This window comes from Heterodontus francisci, chromosome 1, assembly GCF_036365525.1.
Source record: "Heterodontus francisci isolate sHetFra1 chromosome 1, sHetFra1.hap1, whole genome shotgun sequence".
NCBI classification, from domain to species: Eukaryota; Metazoa; Chordata; class Chondrichthyes; order Heterodontiformes; family Heterodontidae; genus Heterodontus; species Heterodontus francisci.
The window spans coordinates 287552115-287579237 of NC_090371.1; the positions used below are offsets into that span (position 1 = coordinate 287552115).

The window sequence follows — 27123 nt, forward strand, 5'->3', positions numbered from 1 at the left end:
AGCAATTATAAAGGCAAATGGTACATTGGCCTTCATCACAAGGGGTTTTGAGTACAGGAATAAAGTCTTGCTGCAATTGTACAGATCCTTGGTGAGAGTGCACATGAACATTGTGTACAGTTTGGTCATCTCATCTAAGGACAGATATAATTGCCATAGAGGGAGTGCAACGGAGGTTCACCAGACTAATCCCTGGGATGGCGGGTTTGTCTTATGAGGAGAGATTGAAGAAACTGGGCCTGCATTCTCTTAAGAATTTCAAAGAATGAGAAGTGATCTCATTGAAACTTACAAAATTCTTACATGGCACAACAGGGTGGACATAGATAGGATGTTTCCCCTGGATGGTGGGTCTAGAACCAGGGCACATAGCCTCAGAATCAGGGGTCGGCCATTTATGACTGAGTTGAGGAGGAATTTCTTCAGAGGGTGGTGAATAATTCTCAACCCCAGAGGGCTGTGGAAGCTCAATCATTGAGCATGTTCCAAACAGAAAATCGATAGATATCTAGATACTAATGACATCAAGAGATATGGGGATAATGCAAGAAAGTGGCGCTTTTTGTAAGTTTTTGTCATTGCCATTTCCCTATTCTCCATTATTAATTCTCCTGTCTTCACTTGTCATTGACCCACATTTGTCCTTGTCCTTGCTAATCTTTTCCTTTTCACATACCTGAAGAAGCTTTTAGAGTCTGCCTTTATGTTTCTCACTAGCTTGCATTCATATTCTCTTTTCCCTTTCTTCATCAATCCTCTGGCTTACCACTTTTTCAGCAACCTTATAAGCTACTTCCTTTGATCTTCTTTCCTTTGGAATGCACTGCCTGATAGGTGATGGGAACAGATTCAGTGGTAGCTTTCAAAAGGGAATTGGATAAATACATGAAGGAGAAAAAAATTGCAGGGGTATGGGGAAGAGAGGGACTAACTGGATTGCTCTTCAAAAGTACCCGTGCAGACTCAATTGGACAACTGGCCTCCTTCTGTACTGTATTATTCTATGATCTAATGCAATCTTTAGCTTCTTTTGTTAGCCATGGTTGATTCATCTTTCCTGTTGGGTTTTTGTCTTAGAAAATGCATATTTGTTGCAGACCTTGTAATACTTCTTTAAATACTAGCCATTGCCTGTCTACTGTCAAATCTTTGAGTGTATTTTCCCAATCCACCATAGCCAACTTGCCCCTCCTACCTTCATAGTTTCCTTTGATTTAAGACCCTAGTTTCAGAATGAACCATATCACTTTCAAACCTGATATAAAATTCAATATTATGTTCACTATTTCCCAAAGGCTCCTTTACAGCAAGGTTATTAATTAGCCCTTCCTCATTACATAATATTAAACCTAAAATAGCACAATCCCTCACTGGTTCTTCAACATACTGCTCCAGAAACCCATCTTTCACACTCCAGGAATTTATCCTCCACAGCATTAATGCTGAGTAGGTTTACCAAGTCTATATGTAAATTGAAATCACCCATTATTACCATTAGCCATGTTACATGCACCTCTAATTTCCTGATTTATACCTTGTCCAATATTACCACTATTGTTTGGTGGCCTATAAACAATTCCCACCAATGTTTGCTCCCCCTTGCTGTTTCTTAGCTCCACCAAAATTGATTCTACATCTTGATCCTTTGATCTGAGATCCTCTCTCACGAATGTACTGATCTCGTCCCTGATTAAGAAAGCTACGCCACCTCTTTTCCTTTTTGCCTATCCTTCCTAAATGACTAATATCTTTAAATATTCAGTTCCCAGTCTTGGTCATTCTGTAACCATGTCTCTGTAATGGCAATTAAATCATACGCAATTACCTCTATTTGTGCTTTCAAATCATCTACCTTGCATGTATTCAGATAGAATGCCCTAAACTTTGGCTTAACATTTTTCCACATTCTTATCCTATTTGTTGCTTGCCTTTGCTTGTTCAGTCTTCCAACTTCATTTCCTACTTTTCTACTTCCGGTTACCAATTTTGCTTCCCTTCCTGCAACACTCAGATTATCAATTTCCTTGCTAACTTGCTCTCTTTCCTTCTCCTCTCTCTCTAAATTATCACATCTTCCCTCACCCCCCCACTATTTAGTTTAAAGCCCTCTCTACCATCCTGGTTATACAACTCGCCAGAACTCTGGTCCGAGCATGGCTCAGGTGAAGACTGTCCCAACGGTACAGCTCCCACTTTCCCCAGTATTGGTGCCAGTGCCCCTTGAATCGAAACCCATTTCTCCCACACCAAACTGAGCCACACATTTAACACTCCAATCTTAATTCCAATTTGCTCGTGGCTCAAGTAAAAATCCAGAGATTATTACCTTTGAGATTCTGCTTTTTAATTTAGCCCCTAGCTGTTCATACTCTCTATGCAGAACCTCTTTCCTAGTCCTATCTATGTCATTGGTACCCATGTGGACTACAACAACTGGATCCTCCACCTCCCGCTGCAGGTTCCTCTCGAGCCCTAAGTAGATGTCCCAAACCCTGGCACTGGGCAAGCAACACTCTGGACTCTTGCGCTTGGCTCCACAGAACCCCTGATTATACTGCCCCCTACCACTACATTCCTATGAACCACCCCCTACTTGAGTGGCTTCCTGTACCGCAGTGCCATGGTCAGTTTGCTTATCCATCCTGCAGCCCTCGCTCTCATTATACAAGCTGAAAGAATCTCAAACTTGTTGGACAACTGCAAAGGCTGAGGCTCCTCCACTTCTGCCTCCTTGATCCCCTTACCTGCCTTACTTGCAGGCACATCTTCCTTCCCTGATAAAATCAGAAGACCCTATCCGTTGGGGTGCATCTGCCTTCTGGAACAAAGTGTCCAGTTAACTGTAGTAAAAGTAAAACAGGAAAGGTAGCCAAACCATGGCTTACAAGGGAAATTAGAGACAGCATTAGATCAAAGGAAGAGGCATATAAATTTGCCAGGAAAAACAACAGACCCGAGGATTGGGAGCAGCTTAGGAGGACCAAAGACTTGATTAAGAAGGAGAAAATAGAGTACGAGAGTAAGCTTGCAGGCAACATAAAAACTGACTGTAAAAGTTTCTATAGGTATGTGAAGAGAAAAAGATTGGTGAAGACAAATGTAGGCCCTTTCCAGTCGGAAACAGGGGAATTTATTACGGGGAACAAAGAAATGGCTGACCAACTAAATGCATACTTTGGTTCTGTCTTCACAAAGGAGGACACAAATATCATACCAGAAATGTTGGGGAACACAGGGTTTAGTGAGAGACAGGAACTGAAAGAAATCAGTATTAGTAGAAAAATGGTGTTGGGGAAAATAATGGGATTGAAAGCCGATAAATCCCCAGGGCCTGATGGTTTGCATCTCAAAATACTTAAGCAAGTCACCCTAGAAATAGTGGCTGCATTGGTGGTCATCTTCCAAGATTCTATAGACTCTGGAACAGTTCCTACAGGTTGGAGGGTAGCTAATGTAACCCCACTATTTAAAAAGGGAGGTAGAGAAAAAGCAGGGAATTATAGATCAGTCAGCCTGACATCGGTAGTGGGGAAAATTCTAGAGTCCATTATAAAAGGTTTTATAGCAGAGCACTTGGAGAACAGTGGTAGAATAGAGCAGAGTCAGCATGGATTTACGAAAGGGAAATCATGCTTGACAAATCTACTAGAATTCTTCGAGGATAAAACTAGCAGAGTTGATGAGGGGGAGCCAGTGGATGTGGTTTATTTAGACTTTCAGAAGGCTTTCGACACACTCCCACACAAGAGATTAGCGTGTAAAATTAAAGCGCATGGGATTGGAGGTAGTGTATTGCAATGGATAGAAAATTGGTTGGCAGACAGGAGACAAAGGGTAGGGATAAATGGGTCTTGTTCCAAATGGCAGGCAGTGACTAGTGGGGTACCGCAGGGATGGGGGCTAGGACCCCAGCTATTCACAGCATATATTAATGATTTAGATGCGGGAACTAAATGTAATATTACCAAATTTGCAGATAACACAAAACTGGGTGAGAGGTTGAGTTGTGAGGAGGATGCAGAGAGGCTTCATGGTGATTTGGACAAGTTGAGTGAGTGGGCTAATGCATGGCCGATGCAGTATAATGTGGATAAATGTGAGGTTATCCACTTTGGTAGCAAAAACAGGAAGGCAGATTATCTGAACGGCTATAAACTGAGAGAGTGGAATATGCAGCGAGACCTGGGTGTTCTTGTACACCAATCGCTGAAAGTAAGCATGCAGGTGCAACAGATGATAAAAAAGGCAAATGGTATGTTGGCCTTCATAGCAAGGGGATTCGAGTGCAGGAGCAGGGATGTCTTGCTGCAATTATACAGGGCCTTGGTGAGGCCACACCTGGAATATTGTGTGCAGTTTTGATCATCTTATCTGAGGAAGGATGTTCTTGCTACAGAGGGAGTGCAGCAAAGGTTTACCAGACTGATTCCTGGGATGGTGGGACTGACATATGAGGAGAGAATGAGTCGGTTAGGATTATATTCACTGGAGTTCAGAAGAGTGAGGGGGGGATCTCATAGAAACCTGTAAAATTCTAACAGGACTTGACAGGGCAGATGCAAGAAGGATGTTCCCGATGGTGGGGGATTCCAGAACCAGGGGTCATAGTCTAAGGATACAGAGTAAACCTTTCAGGACTGAGGTGAGGAGAAATTTCTTCACCCAGAGTGGTGAGCCTGTGGAATTCGCTACCACAGAAAGCAGTTGAGGCCAAAACATTGCATGGTTTCAAGGAGTTATATATTGCTCTTGGGTCTAAAGGGATCAAAGGGTATGGGGCGATAGCGGGAACAGGTTACTGAGTTGGATGATCAGCCATGATGATAATGAAAGGCGGAGCAGGCTCAAAGGGCCGAATGGCCTACTCCTGCTCCTATTTTCTATGTTTCTATGAAGGGCAACATACCATTCACCTTCCTAACTGCCTGCTGCATCTGAATGCTTGCTTTCAGCGACTCATGTACAAGGACACCCAGGTCTCGTTGCACCGCCCCCTTTTCCAATCTATCACCATTCAGATAATAATCTGCCTTTCTGTTTTTACAACCGAAGTGGATAATCTCACATTTATCCACATTATACTGCATCGGCCATGCATTTGCCCACTCACCAACTTGTCCAAATCACATTGGAGCCTCTTTGTATCCTCCTCACAGCTCACATTCCCCCCCAGCTTTGTGTCGTCTGCAAACTTGGAAATGTTGCACTTTGTTCCCTCACCCAAGTCATTAATATCTATTGTGAATAGCTGGGGCCCCAAGCACTGATCCCTGCAGTACCCCACTTGTCACTGCCTGCCACCCGGAAAAAGACTATTCAATCCAAACCAGTATATCATCCCCCAATCCCATGTGCTTTAATTTTGCACACTAACCTCTTATGTGGGATCTTATCAAAAGCTTGCTGAAAATCCAAATACACCACATCCACTGGTTCTCCCTTATCTATTCTACTAGTTACAACCTCAAAAAACTCCAATAGATTTGTTAAACATGATTTCCATTTCGTAAACCCATGCTGACTTTGCCCAATCCCGTTTATGCTTTCCAGGTGTTCTGCTATCACATCCTTTCTAATAGACTCTAGCATTTTCCCCACTACTGATGTAAGGCTAACTGGTCTGACTATCCTTGATTAACCTGTGCCTTTCTAACTGACAATTTATCCTGTCTCTCAGAATAGATTCCAATAATTTGCCCATTACTGAGGTTAGACTGACTGGCCTGTAATTATTCGGTCTATCCCTCGCTCCCTTTTTAAACAGACGTACAACGTGAGCAGTTCTCCAATCCTCCGGCACCACACCTGTATCCAGTGAGCCTGGAAAATGATTGTCATACCTTCTGCTATTGCCTCTCTTGCTTCTTTTAACAGCCTAGGGTACAGTTCATCTGGCCCTGGTAAATAAAATACAATAGAGACAACAGGGCAGGTGATCTGTTGCAGCTGTGGCACATGGGAGCTGGTGGACACCAGTGTGATCCATAACAACCACATCTGCCGTAAGAGTCTGCAGCTCAAGGAACTTCGGCTCAGAGTTGGAGTCTGAGATTCAGACACTATGATGAATCAGGGAGGAAGTTACCTGGACACTGTTCCAGGAGGCAGTCACACCCCTTAGGTTAAGTACTTCTGATTTCGTCCATGGTCAAGGACAGGAGAGTGTGACTACTAGTGAGGCAGGTATGGGGATCCAGAAAGTAGCACTGAAGGAGCCTCAGCCCTTGCACTTGTCCAACAGATACTAAGTTCTTGCAGATGTGAGAATGAGAGCAGGGACTGCAGACAGGATAAGCAAACTGACCAAAGCACCAGGGGGCCATTCAAGTTAGGGAAATGTAGTAGTAGGGGATGGGGACGGGGGGTGGGGGGGGGGAGAGAGAGAGGGTTCGGGTGAGGGGACATTTATAAAGTCAAAGAGAAAGGATAAGGCAATAGTGCAGGGTAGTGATATGGGCAATGATAACCGGAGAGTGACAGGAAGGGACAGAGCATGCAAACATAACTGCACCTGCAAATAGGGGTAGAGAAGGGAAAAATGGTCAAAAGCCAGAATTAAAGGTGTTTATCTGAATGCACACAGCATTCATAAGATAAGTGAATTGATGATACAAACAGAAATAAATGAGTATAACATGATAACCATTACAGGTTGCAAGGTGACTAAGGCTGGGAACCGATATCCAAAGGAATGACATTTTGAAAGGATAGGAAGAAAGGAAAAGTAGGTGGGGTAAACTTGTAAGAAATATAAAAACAGACTGTAAGAGCTTCTACAAGTATATAAAGAGTAGCTAAAGTAATCATTGGGTTCTTAGAGGATGAGATTCTGGAATTAATAATGGGAACCAAGGAAATGGAAGAGACTTTAAACAAACATTTTGTATCTGTCTTCACGATGGAAGACACAAAATGCATCCCAAGAACAGTAGAAAATCAAGGGACAAAAGGGAGGGAGGAACTTATCACTAACCACTATCACCAGAGAAAAATTACTAGGAAAACTAATGGAACTAAGGGCTGACAAGGCCCCCAGACCCGAAGGCCTGCATCCTAGGGTCTTAAAAGAAGCGTCTGCAGAAATAATGGATGCATTGTTTGTAATCTTCCAAAATTCTCCAGATTCTGGAAAGGTCTCAGCAGATTGGAAAACCGCAAATGTAAAGCCCCTATTCAAGAAAGGAGGGAGACAGAAAGCAGGAATCTGTAGGCCAGTTAGCCTAACCTCTGTTATTGGGAAAATGCTGAATCCATGATTAAGGAATTAGCAGCAGGATATTTAGAAAATCATAATACAATCAAGCAGAATCGCAGAATCAACATGGTTTTATGTAAGGGAAATAGTGTTTGGCAAATGTATTGGAGCTCTTTGAGAATGTAACAAGCAGGGTGGAAAAAGGGGAACCAGTCGAGGTTGTGTATTTGGATTTTCAAAAAGCATTCAATAAAGTGCCACGTAAAAGGTTACTGCACAAGACAAGAGCTCAGTGGTGTGGGTAATGTATTAGCATGGATAGAGGATTGACAAACTAACAGGAAACAAAGAGTCAGGATAAATGCGGCATTTTCAGATTGGCAAACTGGTGGAGTACTACAGGGATCAGTAGCCAAATTTGTTGACAATATAAAGATAGGCAAGAAAGCAAGTTGCAAGGAGGACACAGAGTCTGAAAAGGGACATGGTTAAATGAAGAAAGTGGGCAAAAATTTGTCAGATTGAGTTTAGCGTGGGAAAATGGTTGGAAGAATAGAAAAACAGATTATTTAAATGGAGAGAGATTGCAGAACTCTGGTACAGAGGGATCTGGTGTCCTGGCACATAGAGTCGTATAGTTATACAGCACAGAAACAGAGCCTTCGTGTCTGTGCCAGCCATCAAGCATCGAACTATTCTAATCCCATTTTCCAGCGCTTGGCCCGTAGCCTTGTATGCTATGGCGTTTCAAGTGCTCATCTAAACATTTCATAAATGTTGTGAGGGTTCCTGCCTCAACCACCTCTTCAGGCAATGCATTCCAGATTCCAACCACCTTCTAGGTGAGAACATTTTTCCTCAAATCCCCTCTAAACCTCCTGCACCTTACCTTAAATCTATGCCCGCTGGTTATTGACACCTCTGCTAAGGGAAAAAGTTTCTTCCTATCTAACCTATCAGTGCCCCTCATAATTTGTATACCTCAATCATATCTCCCCTCAGCCTTCTCTGCTCTAAGGAAAACAACCCCAGCCTTTTTAAACTCTCTTCATAGCTGAAATGCTCCAGTCCAGGCAACATCCTGGTGAATCTCCTCTGCACCCTCTCCAGTGCAATCACATCCTTCCTATAGTGTGATGCCCAGAATTGTACATAGTACTCCAGCTGTGGCCCAACTAGTGTTTTATACAGCTCCATCATAACCTCCCTGCTCTTATATTCAATGCCTCGGCTAATAAAGGCAAGTATCCCATATGCCTTCCTAACGACCTTATCTACCTGTGCTGCTGCCTTCAGTGATCTATGGACAAGTATACCAAGTTCCCTCTGACCCTCTGTACTTTCTAGGGTCCTACCATCCACTGCATGTTCCCTTGCCTTGTTAGTCCTCCCAAAATGCATCACCTCACACTTCTCAGGATTAAATTCCATTTGCCACAGCTCCGCCCATCTTACCAGCCCATCTATAACGTCCTGTAATCTAAGGCTTTCGTCCTCACTGTTTGCGACACCACCAATTTTCGTGTCATCTGAGAACTTAGTGATCATACCTCCTACATTCACGTCTAAATCATTAATGTACACTACAAACAGCAAGGGTCCCAGCACCCATCCCTGCGTACACCACTGGTCACAGGCTTCCACTCACAAAAACAACCCTCGACCATCACCCTCTGTCTCCTGCCACTAAGCCAATTTTGGATCCAATTTGCCAAATTACCCTGGATCCCATGGGCTCTTACCTTCTTAATCAATCTCCCATGCGGGACCTTATCAAAAGCCTTACTGAAGTCCATATAGACTACATCAACTGTTTTACCCTCATCTACACATTTCGTCACCGCCTCAAAAAATTCAATCAAGTTAGTTAGACACTATCTCCCCCTGACAATGCCATGCTGACTATCCCAGATTAATCCCTGCCTCTCCAAGTGGAGATTAATCTTATCCCTCAGATTCTTTTCCAATATTTTCCCTACCACTGATATTAGACTCACCGGCCTGTAATTAGCTGGTTTATCCCTGCTACCCTTCTTAAATAATGGCACCACATTCGCTGTCCTCCAATCCTCTGACTCACAAAAAGTTAGTATGCATGCACAGCAAGTGACTAGGAAAGTAAATGGAATGTTATTGTTTATTGCAAGGGGAATGGAATATAAAAGTAGGGAAGTTTTGCTTCAGTTGCACAGGGCCTTGGTAAGACCACATCTGGATTGATTCCTGGGATGAAGGGGTTATCTTATGAGGAAAGGTTGGACAGGTTGGGCCTGTATCCATTGCAGTTTAGAAGGAGAGGTGATCTTATTGAAGCATAAAAGCTTCTGAGGGGGCTTGACAGGGTAGAGGCTGAGAGGATGTTTCCCCTCGTGGGGGAATCTAGAACTAGGGGCACAGTTTCAGAATAAGGGGTTTCCCATTTAAGACAGTAACGAGAAGGAATTTCTTCTCTCAGAGGGCTGTTAATCTTTGGAATTCTCTTCCCAAGAGAATAGTGAAGACTGGATCATTGAATATATTCAAGGCTGAGTTGGACAGATTTTTGAGCGACAAGGGTTACAGGGGACAATAGGAAAGTACAGTTGAGGCCACGATCAGATCAGCCATGATCGTACTGAATGGTTGAGCAGGCTCAGGGGCCAAATAGCCTATTCTTGCTCCTATTTATATGCTCAGAACCTACCACAAAAAGGCAACACCTTCAAGAGAGACTGGGAAGGGAGAACAGAAAAACAAAACGACCATCACTTTGTGTGAATGAAGCCAGTATCTACAATAATGCAACATGCATCAGTGGTGCAATATTATAATCTGGTTCAGCAGCAAATTAAATGTCTCTTGTTCCAAGGCTCAGAACAATCCAAAGCCCTGAAAGAAAGTTGACTAGATGGGGATGGCCAAACTCAATCCTCCACATCAGTGGTTGTGATGAATATGGCTGAAGTAAACCTTCCACATCACAGTTGGTAGCACAAAAGCCAGACTGCGCTACGTCAGAATGGAATACCAGTGCCAAAGTTTTACATGGCATTTCTGCTGCTTGAGGAACTCTTTCCCCAAATACTATTATTGCCTGGAATATCATTTGTATGTAATTTAAAGGCAAAACTCACCATCTATTTACTCAATAGTGGTTGAAGAATTTTTGGCAGTCCCATTAGCACAAATCACTAATGCATCATATTCTTCTTTCTATTTGCAGTTGCCTTCAATTTCCCCACATAAGTTATAAAACTTAACAGAAAAAGGAAAGGGCGGCACAGTGACTCAGTGGTTAGCACCGCAGCCTCTCAGCTCCAGCGAACCGGGTTCAGTTCTGGGTACTGCCTGTGCGGGATTTGCAAGTTCTCCCTGTGACCGCGTGGGTTTCCGCTGGGTGCTCCGGTTTCCTCCCACAGCCAAAGACTTGCAGGTAAATTGGCCATTGTAAATTGTCCCTCGTGTAGGTAGGTGGTAGGAGAACGGCGGGCATGTAGTAGGGAATATGGGATTAATGTAGGATTAGTATAAATGGGTGGTTGTTGGTCGGCACAGATTCGGTGGACCGAAGGGCCTGTTTCAGTGCTGTATCTCTAAATAAAAATAAAACAAAATATCTAGTAATACTGCAGTATTGGTTAAAAACTCTTGTTAATTATTTAAAATTCTCGTCCATTTTTCTTTCTACAACCCCAATCTGTGTGGATCTGTGCAACACTATTATTCTGCATCATTGTTTGACAATCCAAATCTGGCCGTTACTCTCTGGGTGTTGGCAAAACATACTTCAGTGAACTAGCACCTAAAAATGTATGATTGTTGTGTGGCCAATGACTAGAGGGGGATTCTGGACAAGACCCTAAATTCACCTAAATCTAAGGTAACCAGCATAGGTACAGATCCAGCTGGCCTGAACAAAATCTGCAAATGCATTTAGTGTAGCAATGTGCTATGCCACAGAAGATCATGGCATGGGCTCTCAACTGCTGCACTGCAAATGGCAAACTCCTGATCTTGGCTGTGCCATCAAGGAGAGAAGCTGTGAGGAGGCTTTCCCAAAGGGAATGCAATAATAAAAAAAACTATAATCAATCTCATGCACCTTCCAGCAGCCACTTACAGAGAAACATCAGCAGAGGCCTAGGAGCAGGTCACCTGCATGCCCTCCCAAACGGTGAATGGTGCATGACATGGGGGAACCTAAAGAGGGGGAAGAAGAAAAATATATTAAAAACAGAGTTCCCCCAGGCATTATTTCTGCTTATAGTTAACCAAGGTTTACACAGCAGAACTCAAAAAGGATCATTGTATCCCATGGGAATCTCCTATCTGACCTGATGATTAAGACATTTTCACCAGAATGTGCCTTGGGGACATTGATATTTCTAATATATTGAACCTTCTTTAGAATCTCTTCATAAATCTATGCAATATGAGGCTGTGAAGTTGCAGGCATTAAAGGGATCAACCACAATAGTGACACCAAAATTCTGTAATGTTAACAAATTTTAAATTCAGGTCTTGGAGCAGCACAAATATGATGGGCACCAATGAAAAAAAGGTGAAACAATGGGACAGTATAGACATAGGAAAGGTAAAGTCACGTGATCAAACACAAAGGAAAAAGCAGGCCAAAACCTCCCTGCTGGATACAAAGGCTCTAGTTTAATAACCCGATTACCTGTAATATGCAAAGAATGAATGAAAAATACCTTTAGCTGAATGTGGAGTGTGCATGTTTCCTTTACAATTGCAATATCGCATCCAGTCCTCTGGAGGGCAAGTTATGAATAAATAGTTGGGGGTAAAGCACTGCGCAATGCATTTTGTCCTAACCTACTCAATGACAAGCTTTTCATTCCAACAATATAATTAATTGGAATGGACCATATAAATTCTTTGCTGAATTGCATAAATAATATAAGCGGCTAGGAGCATTAAAAGATGCAACACATTCAAGCAGTTAATTCATCGACTGTTTCCAGTAGACCCTAATATTAGTGATAAATCTAGTCAAATGCTGAGTAATTCTGTTTCTGTAATATTAACTCTATACAACAAAACACAAACAGGTAAATGAAACAATTTAAATACTATCCTCTCTTCTATTTTTATTATTTTACTTTATTTTACACCCAGGGTTTAAATACTTTGTTTTCTGTTTTTTATTTCCCATGATGCCTTTTGGAAATGGAATCCATTTCAAGAAATTGTTTCCTGATTTGTTAGTTTTTAGCCAAGGACTGTTTTTTCTTCAGCCTATTGAGGCCTTGAACTCAAAAAAACTTGATCGCAGCATCATACTGTCTTTGACACAATGTACTAAGCTAATTTTAATACTGTATATAGAGAAAGAAATGTATTTATCAAAAACCTTAGCAAGTCTCAAAATGTCTTAAAGTACTTCACACACAATGGACTACTTTGAAGTACATTGGTTGATTACATGGGCAAAAAAGTGCTCAACGCAATCAAACAGAGTCAACGTAGTTTTGTGAAAGGGAAATCAGGTTTGACAAATTTGCTAGAGTTCTTTGAGGATATAACAAGCAGAGTTGATAAAGGGAACCAGTAGATATAGTGTATTTGGATTCGATAAGGTGCCACATAAAAGATTATTGTACAAGATAGAAGCTCACAGTTTTGGGGGTAATATATTAGCATGCATTGAAGATTGGTTAACACGCAGAAGACAGAGAGTCGGGATTAATGGGTCCTTTTCAGGTGGCAAAGACGTAACTAGTGGAGTGCCACAACAATCAGTTCTAGGGCCTCAGTTATTTACTATCTATATTAATGACTTGGAGGAGGGGGCAGAGTGTAATATATCCAAGTTTGCTGACGATACAAAAATAGGTGGTAGGGCATGTTGTGATGAGGACATAAGGAATCTGAAAGGGGATATAGATAAGTTGAGCGAGTGGGCAAAAACTTGGCAGATGGAGTTTAATGTAGGAAAGTGTGAGGTCATACACTTTGGAAGGAAGAATCAAAAGGCAGACTATTATTTAAATGGAGAGACACTCCAAAAAAGTGCAGCAGAGGGATCTGCGTGTTCTTGTGCATGAAACACAAAAAGTTAGCAAGCAGGTGCAGCAAGTAATTAAGAAGGCAAATGGAAGTTTGACCTTTATTGCGAAGGGGTTGGAGTTTAAAAATAGGGAATTCTTGTTACAACTGTACACGGTGTTGGTGAGGCCACACCTGGAGTACTGTGTACAGTTTTGGTCCCTGTATTTAAGAAAGGATATACTGGCATTGGAGGCAGTTCAAAAGAGATTCACTAGGTTGATTCCTGGAATGAAGGGGTTGACTTATCAAGAACAGCTAAACAGGTTAGGCCTTTATTCATTAGGGTTTAGAAGAATGAGGGGCGATCTTATTGAAACGTACAAGATTCTGAGGGGGCTTGACAGGGTAGATGTTGAGAAGATGCTTCCACTAGTGGGGGATTCTCAAACTAGGAGACATCTTTTTTTTTTTCTTTTTGGGCCTCCTTATCTCGAGAGACAATGGATACGCGCCTGGAGGTGGTCAGTGGTTTGTGAAGCAGCGCCTGGAGTGGCTATAAAGGCCAATTCTGGAGTGACAGGCTCTTCCACAGGTGCTGCAGAGAAATTTGTTTGTTGGGGCTGTTGCACAGTTGGCTCTCCCCTTGCGCCTCTGTCTTTTTTCCTGCCAACTACTAAGTCTCTTCGACTCGCCACAATTTAGCCCTGTCTTTATGGCTGCCCGCCAGCTCTGGCGAATGCTGGCAACTGACTCCCACGACTTGTGATCAATGTCACACGATTTCATGTCGCGTTTGCAGACGTCTTTATAACGGAGACATGGACGGCCGGTGGGTCTGATACCAGTGGCGAGCTCGCTGTACAATGTGTCTTTGGGGATCCTGCCATCTTCCATGCGGCTCACATGGCCAAGCCATCTCAAGCGCCGCTGACTCAGTAGTGTGTATAAGCTGGGGATGTTGGCCGCTTCAAGGACTTCTGTGTTGGAGATATAGTCCTGCCACCTGATGCCAAGTATTCTCCGAAGGCAGCGAAGATGGAATGAATTGAGACGTCGCTCTTGGCTGGCATACGTTGTCCAGGCCTCGCTGCCGTAGAGCAAGGTACTGAGGACACAGGCCTGATACACTCGGACTTTTGTGTTCCGTGTCAGTGCGCCATTTTCCCACACTCTCTTGGCCAGTCTGAACATAGCAGTGGAAGCCTTACCCATGCGCTTGTTGATTTCTGCATCTAGAGACAGGTTACTGGTGATAGTTGAGCCTAGGTAGGTGAACTCTTGAACCACTTCCAGAGCGTGGTCGCCAATATTGATGGATGGAGCATTTCTGACATCCTGCCCCATGATGTTCGTTTTCTTGAGGCTGATGGTTAGGCCAAATTCATTGCAGGCAGACGCAAACCTGTCGATGAGACTCTGCAGGCATTCTTCAGTTAGGGTTAGGTTAGAATAGTTAAAGAATAACGGTACATTCATTTAAAACTGAGATGTGAAGGAATTTCAGAGGGCAGTGAATGTCTGGAATTCTCTACCCCAGAGAGTTTTGGAAGCTAGATCACTGAAAGTATGTGATGAGGAAGTAGACAGATTTTTGAAATATCGGGGAGTTGAGGGCTATGAGGAGCTGGCATGAAAGAGTTGAGGTCTGGGGCAGATCAGCAATGATCTTATTGAATGGCGGGGCAGACTTGAGGAGGCCGAATGGCCTACTCCTGCTCCAATTTCTTATGTTCTTATGACTCTACACAAAGTTGATAGTAAGAAACAAACAGAAAATGCTGGAAGCACTCAGCGCGTCAATCTGCATCTGTGGAGAAAAACAACAAGTTTATATTTCAGGTGGAACCCTTTCTCAAAAATGATTTTTTTTTTAAAAACTGTTTTGAGAAAGGGTCTACACCCAAAACATTACTTTTTCAATTTTCACCACAGATGTTGACAGGGCTGCTGAGTGTTTCCAGCATTTGTTTACTTCCGATGTCAGGTAACTGCAGTATTTGCCCTTTACTAGGGTAATAGTCAGGTAACAGGGAATGAAGATTTTAATGAAAATTGCATGATTTTATTGCATAAAAATAGAAAAAAAAAAGCTTAAATATATCTCCATTGTATCCCTTAATGTCCTTGCTACTCTGCAACTTCCTCCAGTCTGACAACCCTGTGCGAACTCAACACACCTCTAATTCTGCCCCCTTGTGCAACACTATTTCCTTTGCTCCACTACTGGTGGCTGTGACTTCAGCTGCCTAGGCCCCAAGCCTTCGAATTCCTTCCCTAAACCTCTCCACTTTTCGACCTCCGGCTCCTCAAAACCTATCTCTTTGACCGAGCTTTTGGTCATCTGCCCTAATATTTATGGGTTGGTGTCAAATTTTGTTTGATAATGATCCTGTGAAACACTTTGGGACATTTTACTGCATTAAAGGTGCTATATTAATGAAAGTAGTTGTTGTATCTGCTTGAGGACTTCATAGGAAAAGGAGACTTCAGTCTTGCATGGTTGAATGTGACCGCTGTTGACATTTATTAAAGCTATGTATAATTATATCAATGATCTTTGAAAATTTTGTGCAACTATTTCAATAGAACAATTTACAATATATATCTAGCATAGCCTCTAAATTTCTGAAATATAATTATTCTCTGGGATGATTAAGCTTAAAAACAATTGCCAATTAGCAATCTAAGCCCAGATATCAACAGGAAATAGAATGACCCAAAAACAAACAAGATACAGATACAGCAAATTCATAATATCCATCATTACTATGTTGCTGTGTAACTGACCTGATGTTATTGACACAATCTTCATGAGCTTCAGACAGAGTTTTGATGTGTTTTGAAGATACTGGGTCAAACAAGAGAACTTCAGTCTGCTCACAGGCCACTGTCAACACAGATCTACACAGGGAATAAAACAAAACTTTGTTTATTCAGATGTCAGCTGGTATTTGACTGTAGTATGTGTCATCTTCAAGTTTACTTCAAAATTAAGTACAAAACAGTTTACATACCAATATTTTCACTACCAGTAAAAGGTATAACAGAATTTGTAAACTATACATATATACGCTATGTTTTCATATTACCCTTGTGTCAAATTTGTATTTGCAGAAATAAAAAAACTTGAACGATTCTTTGCTGCTGTCCATCTGCCCTATTCAGTGGTTTTAGAACAGTATAAAAATTGCAGCTTATTGTATGGTAGTGTTCAGAATCACCTATTCCTCCCTCCTGAATGGTTGGCATATTTAAAATTCTACATAATTAAAAGCCGTCTGTTTGTATGATTAGAGTGTCCCTACAGTGTTTCCGATTAGTTCACGCTAAAACAACTTCTTCTTAGGCAGTTCCTCGGGAACGAGGATGACTTTCTTCCACTCCAAGGCTGTGGGTCCTTAGGCAACTGAATAGTCCTATCCTGATACTCCAGGTCCCGAAGTTCATTTTGAGGGGGTGGAAGATGCCTGTGCGTGGGTTCTTTTAAGGTGTGCCATTGCACACCGACTATCATACGGTCTGAGCGAAGCAAGGTCTTTGTCCAATGGCAGGGATGACTGAAATGATTGGAGACCAGGCTCCACTACATGGACGGTGACTAATACATATACATGGCCAGCAGGCGAGTCCAGATGCAGGCCATGTGGATCTGCGTGAGGGTGTTCTTGAAGGGGTAGCTGAAAGCTACCGGCTCCTGTGACAAGTGCTCCCCAGAACACTCATGGTGCTGGAAGGATTAGGCTGAAACAGAAAAACCAGTATAACCAGTGGCCAGTCACAGGCTCAGCAGGAGGTTGAAGTCTCTCACGCTAAATCCATGGTATTGGTGCTCCCATGTGCTGACAATCAATTCCAGAAAAAATACACATGGTAGGTATCTTACTCTCTATTCACATCTCTGATTATGCTTCAATTCACCCAACTTATGCATCCAGTCCTGACTTCAAATACATTTCACTCTTTCTAAGTTCATCCATTAATTTGGCCCCTATCCACCAAAATAATCCTCGGTAACCCACTCAAAATACAATAGCAGGGCGGCGCAGTGGTTAGCACCGCAGCCTCACAGCTCCAGCGACCCGGGTTCAATTCTGGGTACTGCCTGTGTGGAGTTTGCAAGTTCTCCCTGTGTCTGCGTGGGTTTCCTCCGGTTGCTCCGGTTTCCTCCCACATGCCAAAGACTTGCAGATTGATAGGTAAATTGGCCATTAGCAATTGCCCCTAGTATAGGTAGGTGGTAGGAAAATATAGGGACAGGTGGGGATGTGGTAGGAATATGGAATTAGTGTAGGATTAGTATAAATGGGTGGTTGATGGTCGGCACAGACTTGGTGGGCCGAAGGGCCTGTTTCAGTGCTGTATCTCTAAAACTAAAACTGAGCAGCAGCTGAGCTATGGCCTTGATAATTACTACAACTTGTATTTGCGTAGCCTCTTTAAAACAATAAAATGTCCCAAGGCGCTTCACAGGACCATTATTAAATAAAATATGACAACAAGCTACGCAAGGAGATATTAGGTCAGATGACCAAAAGCAAAGAAGTTGGTTTGAAGAAGTGTCTTAAAGAAGGAAAGCGAGGTAGAGAGGCAGAGAGGTGTAGGGAGGGTTTATTTTATTCTTTCATGGAATGTGGGTGTCGCTGACAAGGCTAGCATTTGTTACCCACCCTTAATTGCCCTTGACAACTGAGTGGCCTGTGAGGCTACTTCAGAGGGCAGTTAAGCATCAACTATACTGCTGTGAGTCTGGAGTCACATGTAGGCAAGACCAGGTAAGGATGGCAGATTTCCTTCCCTAAAGGACGTTAGTGAACCAGATGGGTTTTCTACACCAATCGATGATAGTTTCATGGCACAATTCCAGATTTTTATTAATTAATTGAATTTAAATTCCAACAGCTGTCATGGTGGGATTTGAACCCATGCCCCCAGCCTAGGCCTCTGGATTACTAGTTCAGTAACATTACCACTATGCCACCGTCACTCCATTCCAGAGCTTTGGGCTCAGGCAGCTGAAAGCACAGCCACCAACGGTAGAGCGAGTGAAATCAGGATGCTCAAGAGGCCAGAATTAGATGTGTACAGGTATCTCGGAAGGTTGTGGGGCTGGAGGAGATTATACAGATAGGGAGGGGCGAGACCATGGAGGGATTTGAAAACAAGAATGAGAATTTTAAAATCATGCCATTGCTTAATGAGGAGCCAATGTAAGTAAGCAAGCACTGGAGTGATAACTCGTGCCAAGTTCCATTCAGCTAAGGCATGGGCAGCAGAGTTTTGGATGGCTTCAAGTTAGAGGGAAGAATGTGGAAGACAGCCAAGAGTGCACTGGAGTAGTCTAGAGGTAACAAAGGCATGAATGAGGGTTTCAGCAGCAGATGAATTGAGACGGGGCAAAGACAGGCGATGTTACAGAGGAGGAATTAGGCAGTCTTAGCGATGGCAGGAATATGTGGTCGGAAGCTCATCTCCAGGTCAAATGTGACACCAAGATTGCGAACAGACTGGTTTAGCCTCAGATTGTTTCCAGGGATAGTGTTGGTAGCTAGGGAACTGAGTTTGGAGAAGGGACAGAAAACAATGGCTCCAGCCTTCCCAATATTTAATTAGAGGAAATTTCTTCTCATGCACTACTGAATCTTGGATAAGCAGTATGATTATCTAGTAACAGAGGAGTCGACAGAGGTCACACAGTCATTTACAGCACAGAGGTGGCCATTCAGCCCATCGAGTCCATACCAGCTGTCCACGGAGCTCTGCTGTCAGTCCCACTCCCTGGCTCGAGGCCCGTAGCCCTGCATGTCAATTCCTCTCAGGTGGCCATCGAACTTCCTCTTGAAGTCATTGATTTTTTTTTTTATTCATTCATGGGATGTGGGCGTCGCTGGCCAGGCCAGTATTTATTGCCCATCCCCAATTGCCCTTGAAAAGATTGTCTCCGCTTCCACCACCCTTGTGGCAATGAGTTCCAGGTCATTACCTTTCACTGCATAAAAAAGTTCCTCCTTATATTCCTCCTGCATCTCTTGCCCAATACCTTCAGTTTCACCTATTCCTTGTACCACTTGTTAATAGGAACAGCTTTGTCTTGTCTAACTTATCTAAGCCTGTCATAATCTTGTGCACTTCTACTAAATCTCCCCTCAATCTCCTTTGTTCAAAGCAGAACAAACCCAGCTTTTCCAACCTAACATTGTAAATAAAATCCTCCATCCCTGGAACCATTCTGGTAAATCTCCTCTGCACCCTCTCAAGGACCCTCACATCCTTTCTGAAGTGTGGTGACCAGAACTGGACACACTACTCTTGTTGGGGCCTAAACAGAGCTTTATAAAGGTTCAGTATAACTTCCCTGCTTTTGTACTCAACGCCTCTATTTAATGAATTCCAAGATCCCATATGCTTTACTAATCACTCTTCCAGTATGTCCTGCCACATTCAAAGATCGATACACATGCACCCCCAGGTCGCTCTGTCCCTGCACACTCTTTAGAACTGTGCCATTAAGTATACATTGCCTCTCGCTATTCCTCTGCCAAAATGCATCACCTCACACTTCTCAGTATTAAATTTCATCTGCCTCTTGTCCACCACTTCGCTAGCCTATCTATGTCCTGTTGCAGGCAGTTCATACCATCCTCACTGTTAGCTGCACCTCCAAATTTGGTGTTGTTGGAAAATTTTGAGATTCTATTCAGTATTTCAAGACCCAAGTCATGTATATGGAGCCAAAAAAGCAGTGGTCCCAGCATTGACCCTTGGGGAACGCCACTGTCTACCATCCTCCAGTCTGAAAAGCAACCATTTACTACTGCTGTCTGTCCTTAACCAATATTTTATCCAATTGGACACTGACCCTCCTTTTCCAAAAGTTTCAATTTTCTTAACCAGCCTAACCCTAACTCTTCTCTGTTACTTCATCAAAAAATTCAATTAGATTTGTCAAGCATGATCTGCCTTTTACAAATCCGTGCTGGCTCTCCTAAATTAACTCGAGCCCTTAAGTGTCTGTTGATATTGTTCCTGATTATAGTTTCTAAAACCTTACCCACCACTGATGTTAAACTAACTGGCCTGTAGTTGCTAGGAATTTCCTTACACACTTTCTTGAACAAGGGTGTCACCTTTCCCAATCTCCAATCCTCTGGCATATCCTCCATATCAGGGAAGATTGGAAAGTTATGTCAAGCCCTTCCACTATCGCCATCCCCACTTCCTTCAGCAACCTGAGATGTAAGACATCTGGACCAGGTGACTTATCTACCCCAAGCATGGTCAACCTTTTTAGTACCTCCCCCGTCTCAATTTTTATCCTATCCATTGCCTCTACTCTCTCCACTTTGACTGATATTTTGCCAGCCTCCATTTCTTGAGTCAACATTGATACAAAGTACTCATTAAGTATATTAGCCTTGCCCTGCACCTCTAAACATATATTAGCCCTCTACCATCCTCAACACGGTGGGGGGGGGGGGGGGGGGGGGGGGGGGGAGACACTGTCAACGGGGGTGGGGTGGGGAAGACGTTGTCAATGGGGGGGGGGGGGGGAATAAGGTGTCAGATGGAGACCAAGTTGGACCTGCGAGGAGACAGGCACTGGCGAGCGGGAGTTCCAGCAGCTTAAAAAAGCTTACTCTCACACTCTCCGGGACAGCGAAAGAGTTCCACGACTGATGTCACAGTTCAGAAAGTGACGCGTTGTAAGGGGAGGCAGCTGATTGGTAAGTAGGAACAGGTGGATATTTCTACCCTTTTTTACTACTTTCAATAGCTGAAGTAAAAGTAAAGGTAGGGATTTTAGATTACAGTAGATAATGTTTGAAGTGGAATCAGATCCCTGTAGTAATTAGTACTCTAAATTAAAGGGAGTAACTAAGGAGCTTAATCTAAGGCTAAGTCATGGCAGGAGAGCTCAGCCCCGTGGTATGCTCCTCCTGCGCTATGTGGGAAATCAGGGACTCTTCCAGTGTCCCTAGCGACCATGTGTGCAGGAAGTGTGTCCAGCTGCAGCTACTAGCTGACCGCATTGCACAGCTGGAGCTGCGGGTGGATTCACTGTGGAGCATCCACGATGCTGAGGACGTCGTGGATAGCATGTTTAGCAAGGTGGTCACACTGCAGGTAATGGCTGCACAAGCAGAAAAGGGATGGGTGACCACCAGGAGGAGTAGTAGGCGCAGGCAGGTAGTGCAGGGGTCCCCTGTGGCCATCCCCCTCTCAAACAGATATATCACTTTCAATACAGTTGGGGGGTGGGGGGGGGAAAAAAAGAGATAGCCTCCCAGGGGAAAGCAGCAACAGCCAAGTTCGTGGCACCACAGATGGCTCTGCTGCACAGGAGGGCATGAAAAAGAGTGGGAGAGCCATACTGATAGGAGATTCAATTGTAAGGGGAACAGACAGGCGGTTCTGTGGCCGCAAATGAGACTCCAGGATAGTATGGTGCCTCCCTGGTGCTAGGGTCAAGGATGTTTTGGAGCAGCTGCAGGACATTCTGAAGGGGGAGGGTGAACAGCCAGTGGTCGTGGTACATGTCAATACCAACAATATAGGTAGAAAAAGGGATGAGGCCCTACAACAAGAATTTAGGCAGCTATGTAGCAGATTTAAAAGCAGGACCTCAAAGGTTGTAAACTCTGGATTACTCCCGGTGCCACGTGCTAGTGAGTATAGGAATAGGAGGATAGAGCAGATGAATGCGTGGTTGAGGTGGTGATGCAGGAGGGAGGGCTTTAGTTTCCTGGATCACTGGGGTATGTTTCTGGCAAAGGTGGGACCTGTACAAGTTGGACGGGTTGCACTTGAACTGGAACGGGACCAACATCCTTGCTGGGAGGTTTGCTAGTGCTGTTGGGGGTGGGGGGGGGGGGGGGGGGGGGGGCGGGTAGTTTAAACTAATTTGGCAGGGGGATGGAAAACAGAGTGGAGGTACATTAGGGGGTGATGCACAATCAAACATAGAAGAGAAACTGAGTCAGTCTGGAAGGCACAGCAAATATAGACCTGTTAAGGCACAAGGGAAAAATGCAAGGCTCGATTGCATCTATTTTAATGCAAGGAGTCTTATTAGTAAGGCAGATGAATTGAGGGCATTGATTAGCACATGGGATTCTGGTATTATTGCTATAACAGAGACATGTTTGAGGGAGAGGCAGGACTGGCAGCTCCAGTATTCCAGGGTATAGAATCTTCAGGTGTGACAGTGAGGGGGGTAAAAGAGGAGGTGGCATTGCACTGTTGATCAAGGAGTCAATTACTCCAGTAAGGGAGGGATGATATCTTATAAGGTTTTTCAAATGAGGCCCTATGGGTAGAACTTAAAAACAAAAAGGGGGCAATCACTTGGCTGGGAGTGTACTACAGACCTCTAAACAGTCAGGGAAGAGATAGAGCAGATATGTAGGCAAAACTCAGACGTATAAAAATAATAGGATAATAATAGTAGGGATTTCAACATATCTAATATCAACTGGGATAGTCTTAGTGTAAAAGGCTTAAAGGGGCCGGAATTCTTAAAAATGCATACAGGAGAGCTTTTGAGCCAGTAGGTAGAAAGACCTACTAGAGAAGGGGCAGTACTGAACCTAATCCAAGGGAATGAAGCCGGACAAGTGGTAGAAGCGTCAGTGGGGGAACATTTCGGAGACAGTGACGCAGTGGTCAGCACCGCAGCCTCACAGCTCCAGAGACCCGGGTTCGATTCTGGGTACTGCCTGTGTGGAGTTTGCAAGTTCTCCTTGTGACCGCGTGGGTTTTCGCCGGGTGCTCCGGTTTCCTCCCACCGCCAAAGACTTGCAGGTGATAGGTAAATTGGCTGTTATAAATTGCCCCTAGTGTAGGTAGGTGGTAGAGAATATGGGATTACTGTAGGGTTAGTATAAATGGGTGGTTGTTGGTCGGCACAGACTTGGTGGGCCGAAGGGCCTGTTTCAGTGCTGTATCTCTAAATGAATAACTCTGAGAGACTTAAGGTAGTTATGGAAAAGGACAAAGATGGACCAGAAACAAAGGTACTGAATTGGGGGAAGGCTGATTTCAGTATGATAAAACAGGATCTGGCCAGAGTGGACTCGGAGCAGCTACTTGTAGGAAAGTCTACATCAGACCAGTGGGAGTCATTCAAAGAGCGAATGGTGAGAGTTCAGAGCCAACATGTTCCCGTAAAGGTGAAGGGTAGGACCAACAAGTCCAGGGAACCCTGGATGTCAAGGGATCTCGAGGATTGGATAAGGAAAAAAGGAGGCTTTTGGCAGATTCAGAGTGCGGGAAAACAACGGAGACACTAGAGGAGTATAGAAAGTGTAGCGGGGGTACTTAAAAAGTAATTAGAAGAGCGAAGAAGAAAATCGCTGGCAGGCAAGATAAAGGGATCAGTGCTGGATCCCTTGCTGTTTGCAGTGTACATTAATGATTTAGACGTGAATACAGGAAGGTATGATAAGCAAGTTCGCAGATGACAAAAATTGGTGGTGTCATAAATAGTGAGGAGGAAAGCCTTAGATTACAGGATGATATAGATGGGCTGGTAAGAAGGGAGGAGCTGTGGCAAATGGAATTTAATCTTGAGAAGTGTAAGGTGATGCATTTTGGGAGGACTAACAAGGCAAGGGAAAACACAATGGATGGTAGGACCCGAGGAAGTACAGGTCAAAGGGATCTTGATGTACTTGTCCATAGATCATTGAAGGCAGCAGCACAGGTAGATAAGGTCGTTAGGAAGGCATATGGGATACGCCTTTATTAGCCAAGGCACAGAATATAAGAGCAGGGAGATTATCTTTTTTTTCCAAACTGTATAAAACAATGAGGGGGGGGGGGGGGGGGGAAGATGGTGTCAACGGAGGGGGGGGGGAGGGAGAAGATGGTGTCAACGGAGGGGGGGGGGGGGAGGGGAGAAGATGGTGTCAACGGAGGGGGGGGGGGGGAGGGGAGAAGATGGTGTCAACGGAGGGGGGGGGGAGGGGAGAAGATGGTGTCAACGGAGGGGGGGGGGAGGGAGAAGATGGTGTCAACGGAGGGGGGGGGAGGGGAGAAGATGGTGTCAACGGAGGGGGGGGGGGAGGGGAGAAGATGGTGTCAACGGAGGGGGGGGGGGAGGGGAGAAGATGGTGTCAACGGAAGGGGGGGGGGGAGGGGAGAAGATGGTGTCAACGGAGGGGGGGGGAGGGGAGAAGATGGTGTCAACGGAGGGGGGGGGGGGAGAAGATGGTGTCAACGGAGGGGGGGGGGAGAGTTGGTGTCAACGGAGGGGGGGGGTGAGAGATGGTGTCAACGGTGGGGGGGGGGGGGGAGAAGATGGTGTCAACGGAGGGGGGGGGGTGGAGAAGTGATGGTGTCAACGGAGGGGGGGGGGGGAGAAGATGGTGTCAACGGAGGGGGGGGGAGAAGAGGTGTCAACGGAGGGGGGGGGGTGAAGATGGTGTCAACGGAGGGGGGGGGGAGAAGTTGGTGTCAACGGAGGGGGGGGGGGAGAAGATGGTGTCAACGGTAGGGGGGGGGGGAGAAGATGGTGTCAACGGAGGGGGGGGGGGGAGAAGATGGTGTCATACGGAGGGGGGGGGGGGGAGAAGATGGTGTCAACGGAGGGGGGGGGGAGTAGATGGTGTCAATGGAGGGGGGGTGGTGGTTCATGGAGGGGGGGGGAAGATGGTGTCATGGTGGGGGGGGGGTGAGATGGGGATGGGGGGGGGGTGGTGGTGAATGGGGGGGGGGGGGGAGTTGGTGTCAATGGGGGGGGGGGTGAAGATGGTGTCAATGGAGGGGGGGGGTGAGATGGTGTCAATGGAGGGGGGGGGTGAGAGGGTGTCAATGGAGGGGGGGGGTGAGATGGTGTCAATGGAGGGGGGGGTGAAGATGGGGTAATGGAGGGGGGGGTTGAGATGGTGTCGATTGGTGGGGGGGGGTGAAGTTGGTGTGATGGTGGGGGGGTGAAGATGGGTGAATGGGAGGGGGGGGGTGAAGTGGTGTCAATGGAGGGGGGGGTGAAGATGGTGTCATTGGTGGGGGGGTGAAGATGGTGTCAATGAGGGGGGGGGTGAAGTGGTGTCAATGGAGGGGGGGGTGAGATTGTGTCAATGGGAGGGGGGGGGTGAAGGATGGGTTGGTCAATGGAGGGGGTGGTGAAGTGGTGTCAATGGAGGGGGGGGGGTGAAGATGGTGTCAATGGAGGGGGGGGTGAAGATTGGTGGGGGGGGGGTGGGGGTCAATGGAGGGGGGGGGTGAAGATGGTGTCAATGGAGGGGGGGGGTGAAGTTGGTGTCAATGGAGGGGGGTGTGAAGATGGTGTCAATGGAGTGGGGGGGGTGAAGATGGTGTCAATGGAGGGGGGGGGTTGAAGATGGTGTCATTGGAGGAGGGGGGTGAAGATGGTGTCTATGGAGGGGGTTGGGGGGGGTGAAGATTGGTGTCATTGGAGGGGGGGGGTGAAGATGGTGAGTCCAATGGGAGTGATGGGGTTGAAGATGGTGTCAATAGATGGGGGGGGGTTGGAAGATTGGTGGAGGGGGGGGTGAAGATGGTGTCAATGGAGGGGGGGGGTGAAGATGGTGTCAATGGAGGGGGGGGTGAAGATGGTGTCAATGGAGGGGGGGGTGAAGATGGTGTCAATGGAGGGGGGGTGAAGATGGTGTCAATGGAGGGGAGGGTGAAGATGGTGTCAATGGAGGGGGGGGTGAAGATGGTGTCAATGGAGGGAGGGGGGGGGGGAAGATGGTGTCAATGGAGGGGGGGGGGGGGGGTCCCGTAAGCGATCCTTACCCGTCGGGCGAATACTCCAGGTTGAAGGCGGCACCGTGTGTCTGGGTGCTTAGCATCACAGAATCGGCGGGGTTCATGGAGCCGTACAGACTGGTCATAATGCTGTAGGTTTCCCGGCCGGGGTCCACCAGCGGTCCGAGGCTGCGGCCCAACGAGCGGCCACGGACCCAGGAGAAGACGCCGTTTTTGCGGCGGAGGCGGGTCAGAATCAGAGGCCGTTCCCGGGGTAGCGCCGACTTCCCGCTCATCGCGGCTCTGGCTGCGCGCGCACTCAAACCGTCACAACCGCCGCGTCTCCGGTCCCTCCTCAATCCCTTCCGGCCGCGCTCTCTCCCTGCATAAACATTCCGCTTCCGGTCAGGTGTGAAGGAAACAGAAGTGTCTCCAGGTTTCCTGCGCTCTGCAGTAATTAAAGATAAATTTAGTGGAAACTGCGGTCTGGTACAAAAATCAAGGCAACTTCAATTTTTTTCTGAATTTTCTTGGCATGCTTTCAATTATTTGGCATTAAAATATTGGTGACAGGAAGGAGATCATGTGATGAAACACATGAACATTTGAAATAGGAGCAGAAGTAGACCATTTGGCCCATCGAGCCTGCTCTGTCATTCAATAGGATCATGGCTGATCTTGGGCTTCAATTCCACTTTCTTGCCCACTCCCCATATCCATTCCCTGTGAGAGCAAAAATCTATCTATCCCAGCCTTAAATATATTCAATGAAGGAGCATCCACAACCCTCTGGGGTAGAGAATTCCAAAGATTCACAACCCTTTAAGTGAAGTAATTTCGCCTCATCTCAGTCTTGAATGATTGACCCCTTATCCTGAGACTGTGTCCCCATGTTCATCCCAGAGAATATAGGCCAAATTTACTCAGCCTCCCATATGCATAGGATATATGGCCATTCAGCCCAACCAGTCCTTGCCGGTGTTTATGCTTCACTCAAGCCTCCTCCTATTTTTCCTCATCTAATTTTATCATCGTGATCCTTTATTCCCTTGTACCTCATATGCTTGTCTAACTTCCCCTATATTATTTGCTTCAACCACTCCCTGTGTAGAGAGAGTTCCACATTCTGACCACTTTTGGGTAAAGAAGTTACTCCTGAATTCCCGATTGAGTTTCTTGGTGTCTATCTTATATTAATGGCCTCTAGTTATGCTCTTCCCCACAAGTGG

General features: G+C 45.3%; 1 protein-coding gene across 1 annotated transcript in view; it reads right to left on the reverse strand.

The window, feature by feature from the left end:
* The window catches only part of wdr32 (WD repeat domain 32), a 128560-nt gene extending 102310 nt beyond the window's left edge, over positions 1-26250 (reverse strand). The window contains exons 1-2 of the mRNA XM_068047430.1: positions 25943-26250; positions 15974-16087 (exon numbers count right to left, since the gene is read on the reverse strand). Of these exons, the coding sequence (XP_067903531.1) occupies positions 15974-16087; positions 25943-26190 (362 nt within the window). The 5' untranslated portion in view covers positions 26191-26250. The remainder of the gene's footprint in view (positions 1-15973; positions 16088-25942) is intronic.
* Positions 26251-27123: the final 873 nt, after the last annotated feature.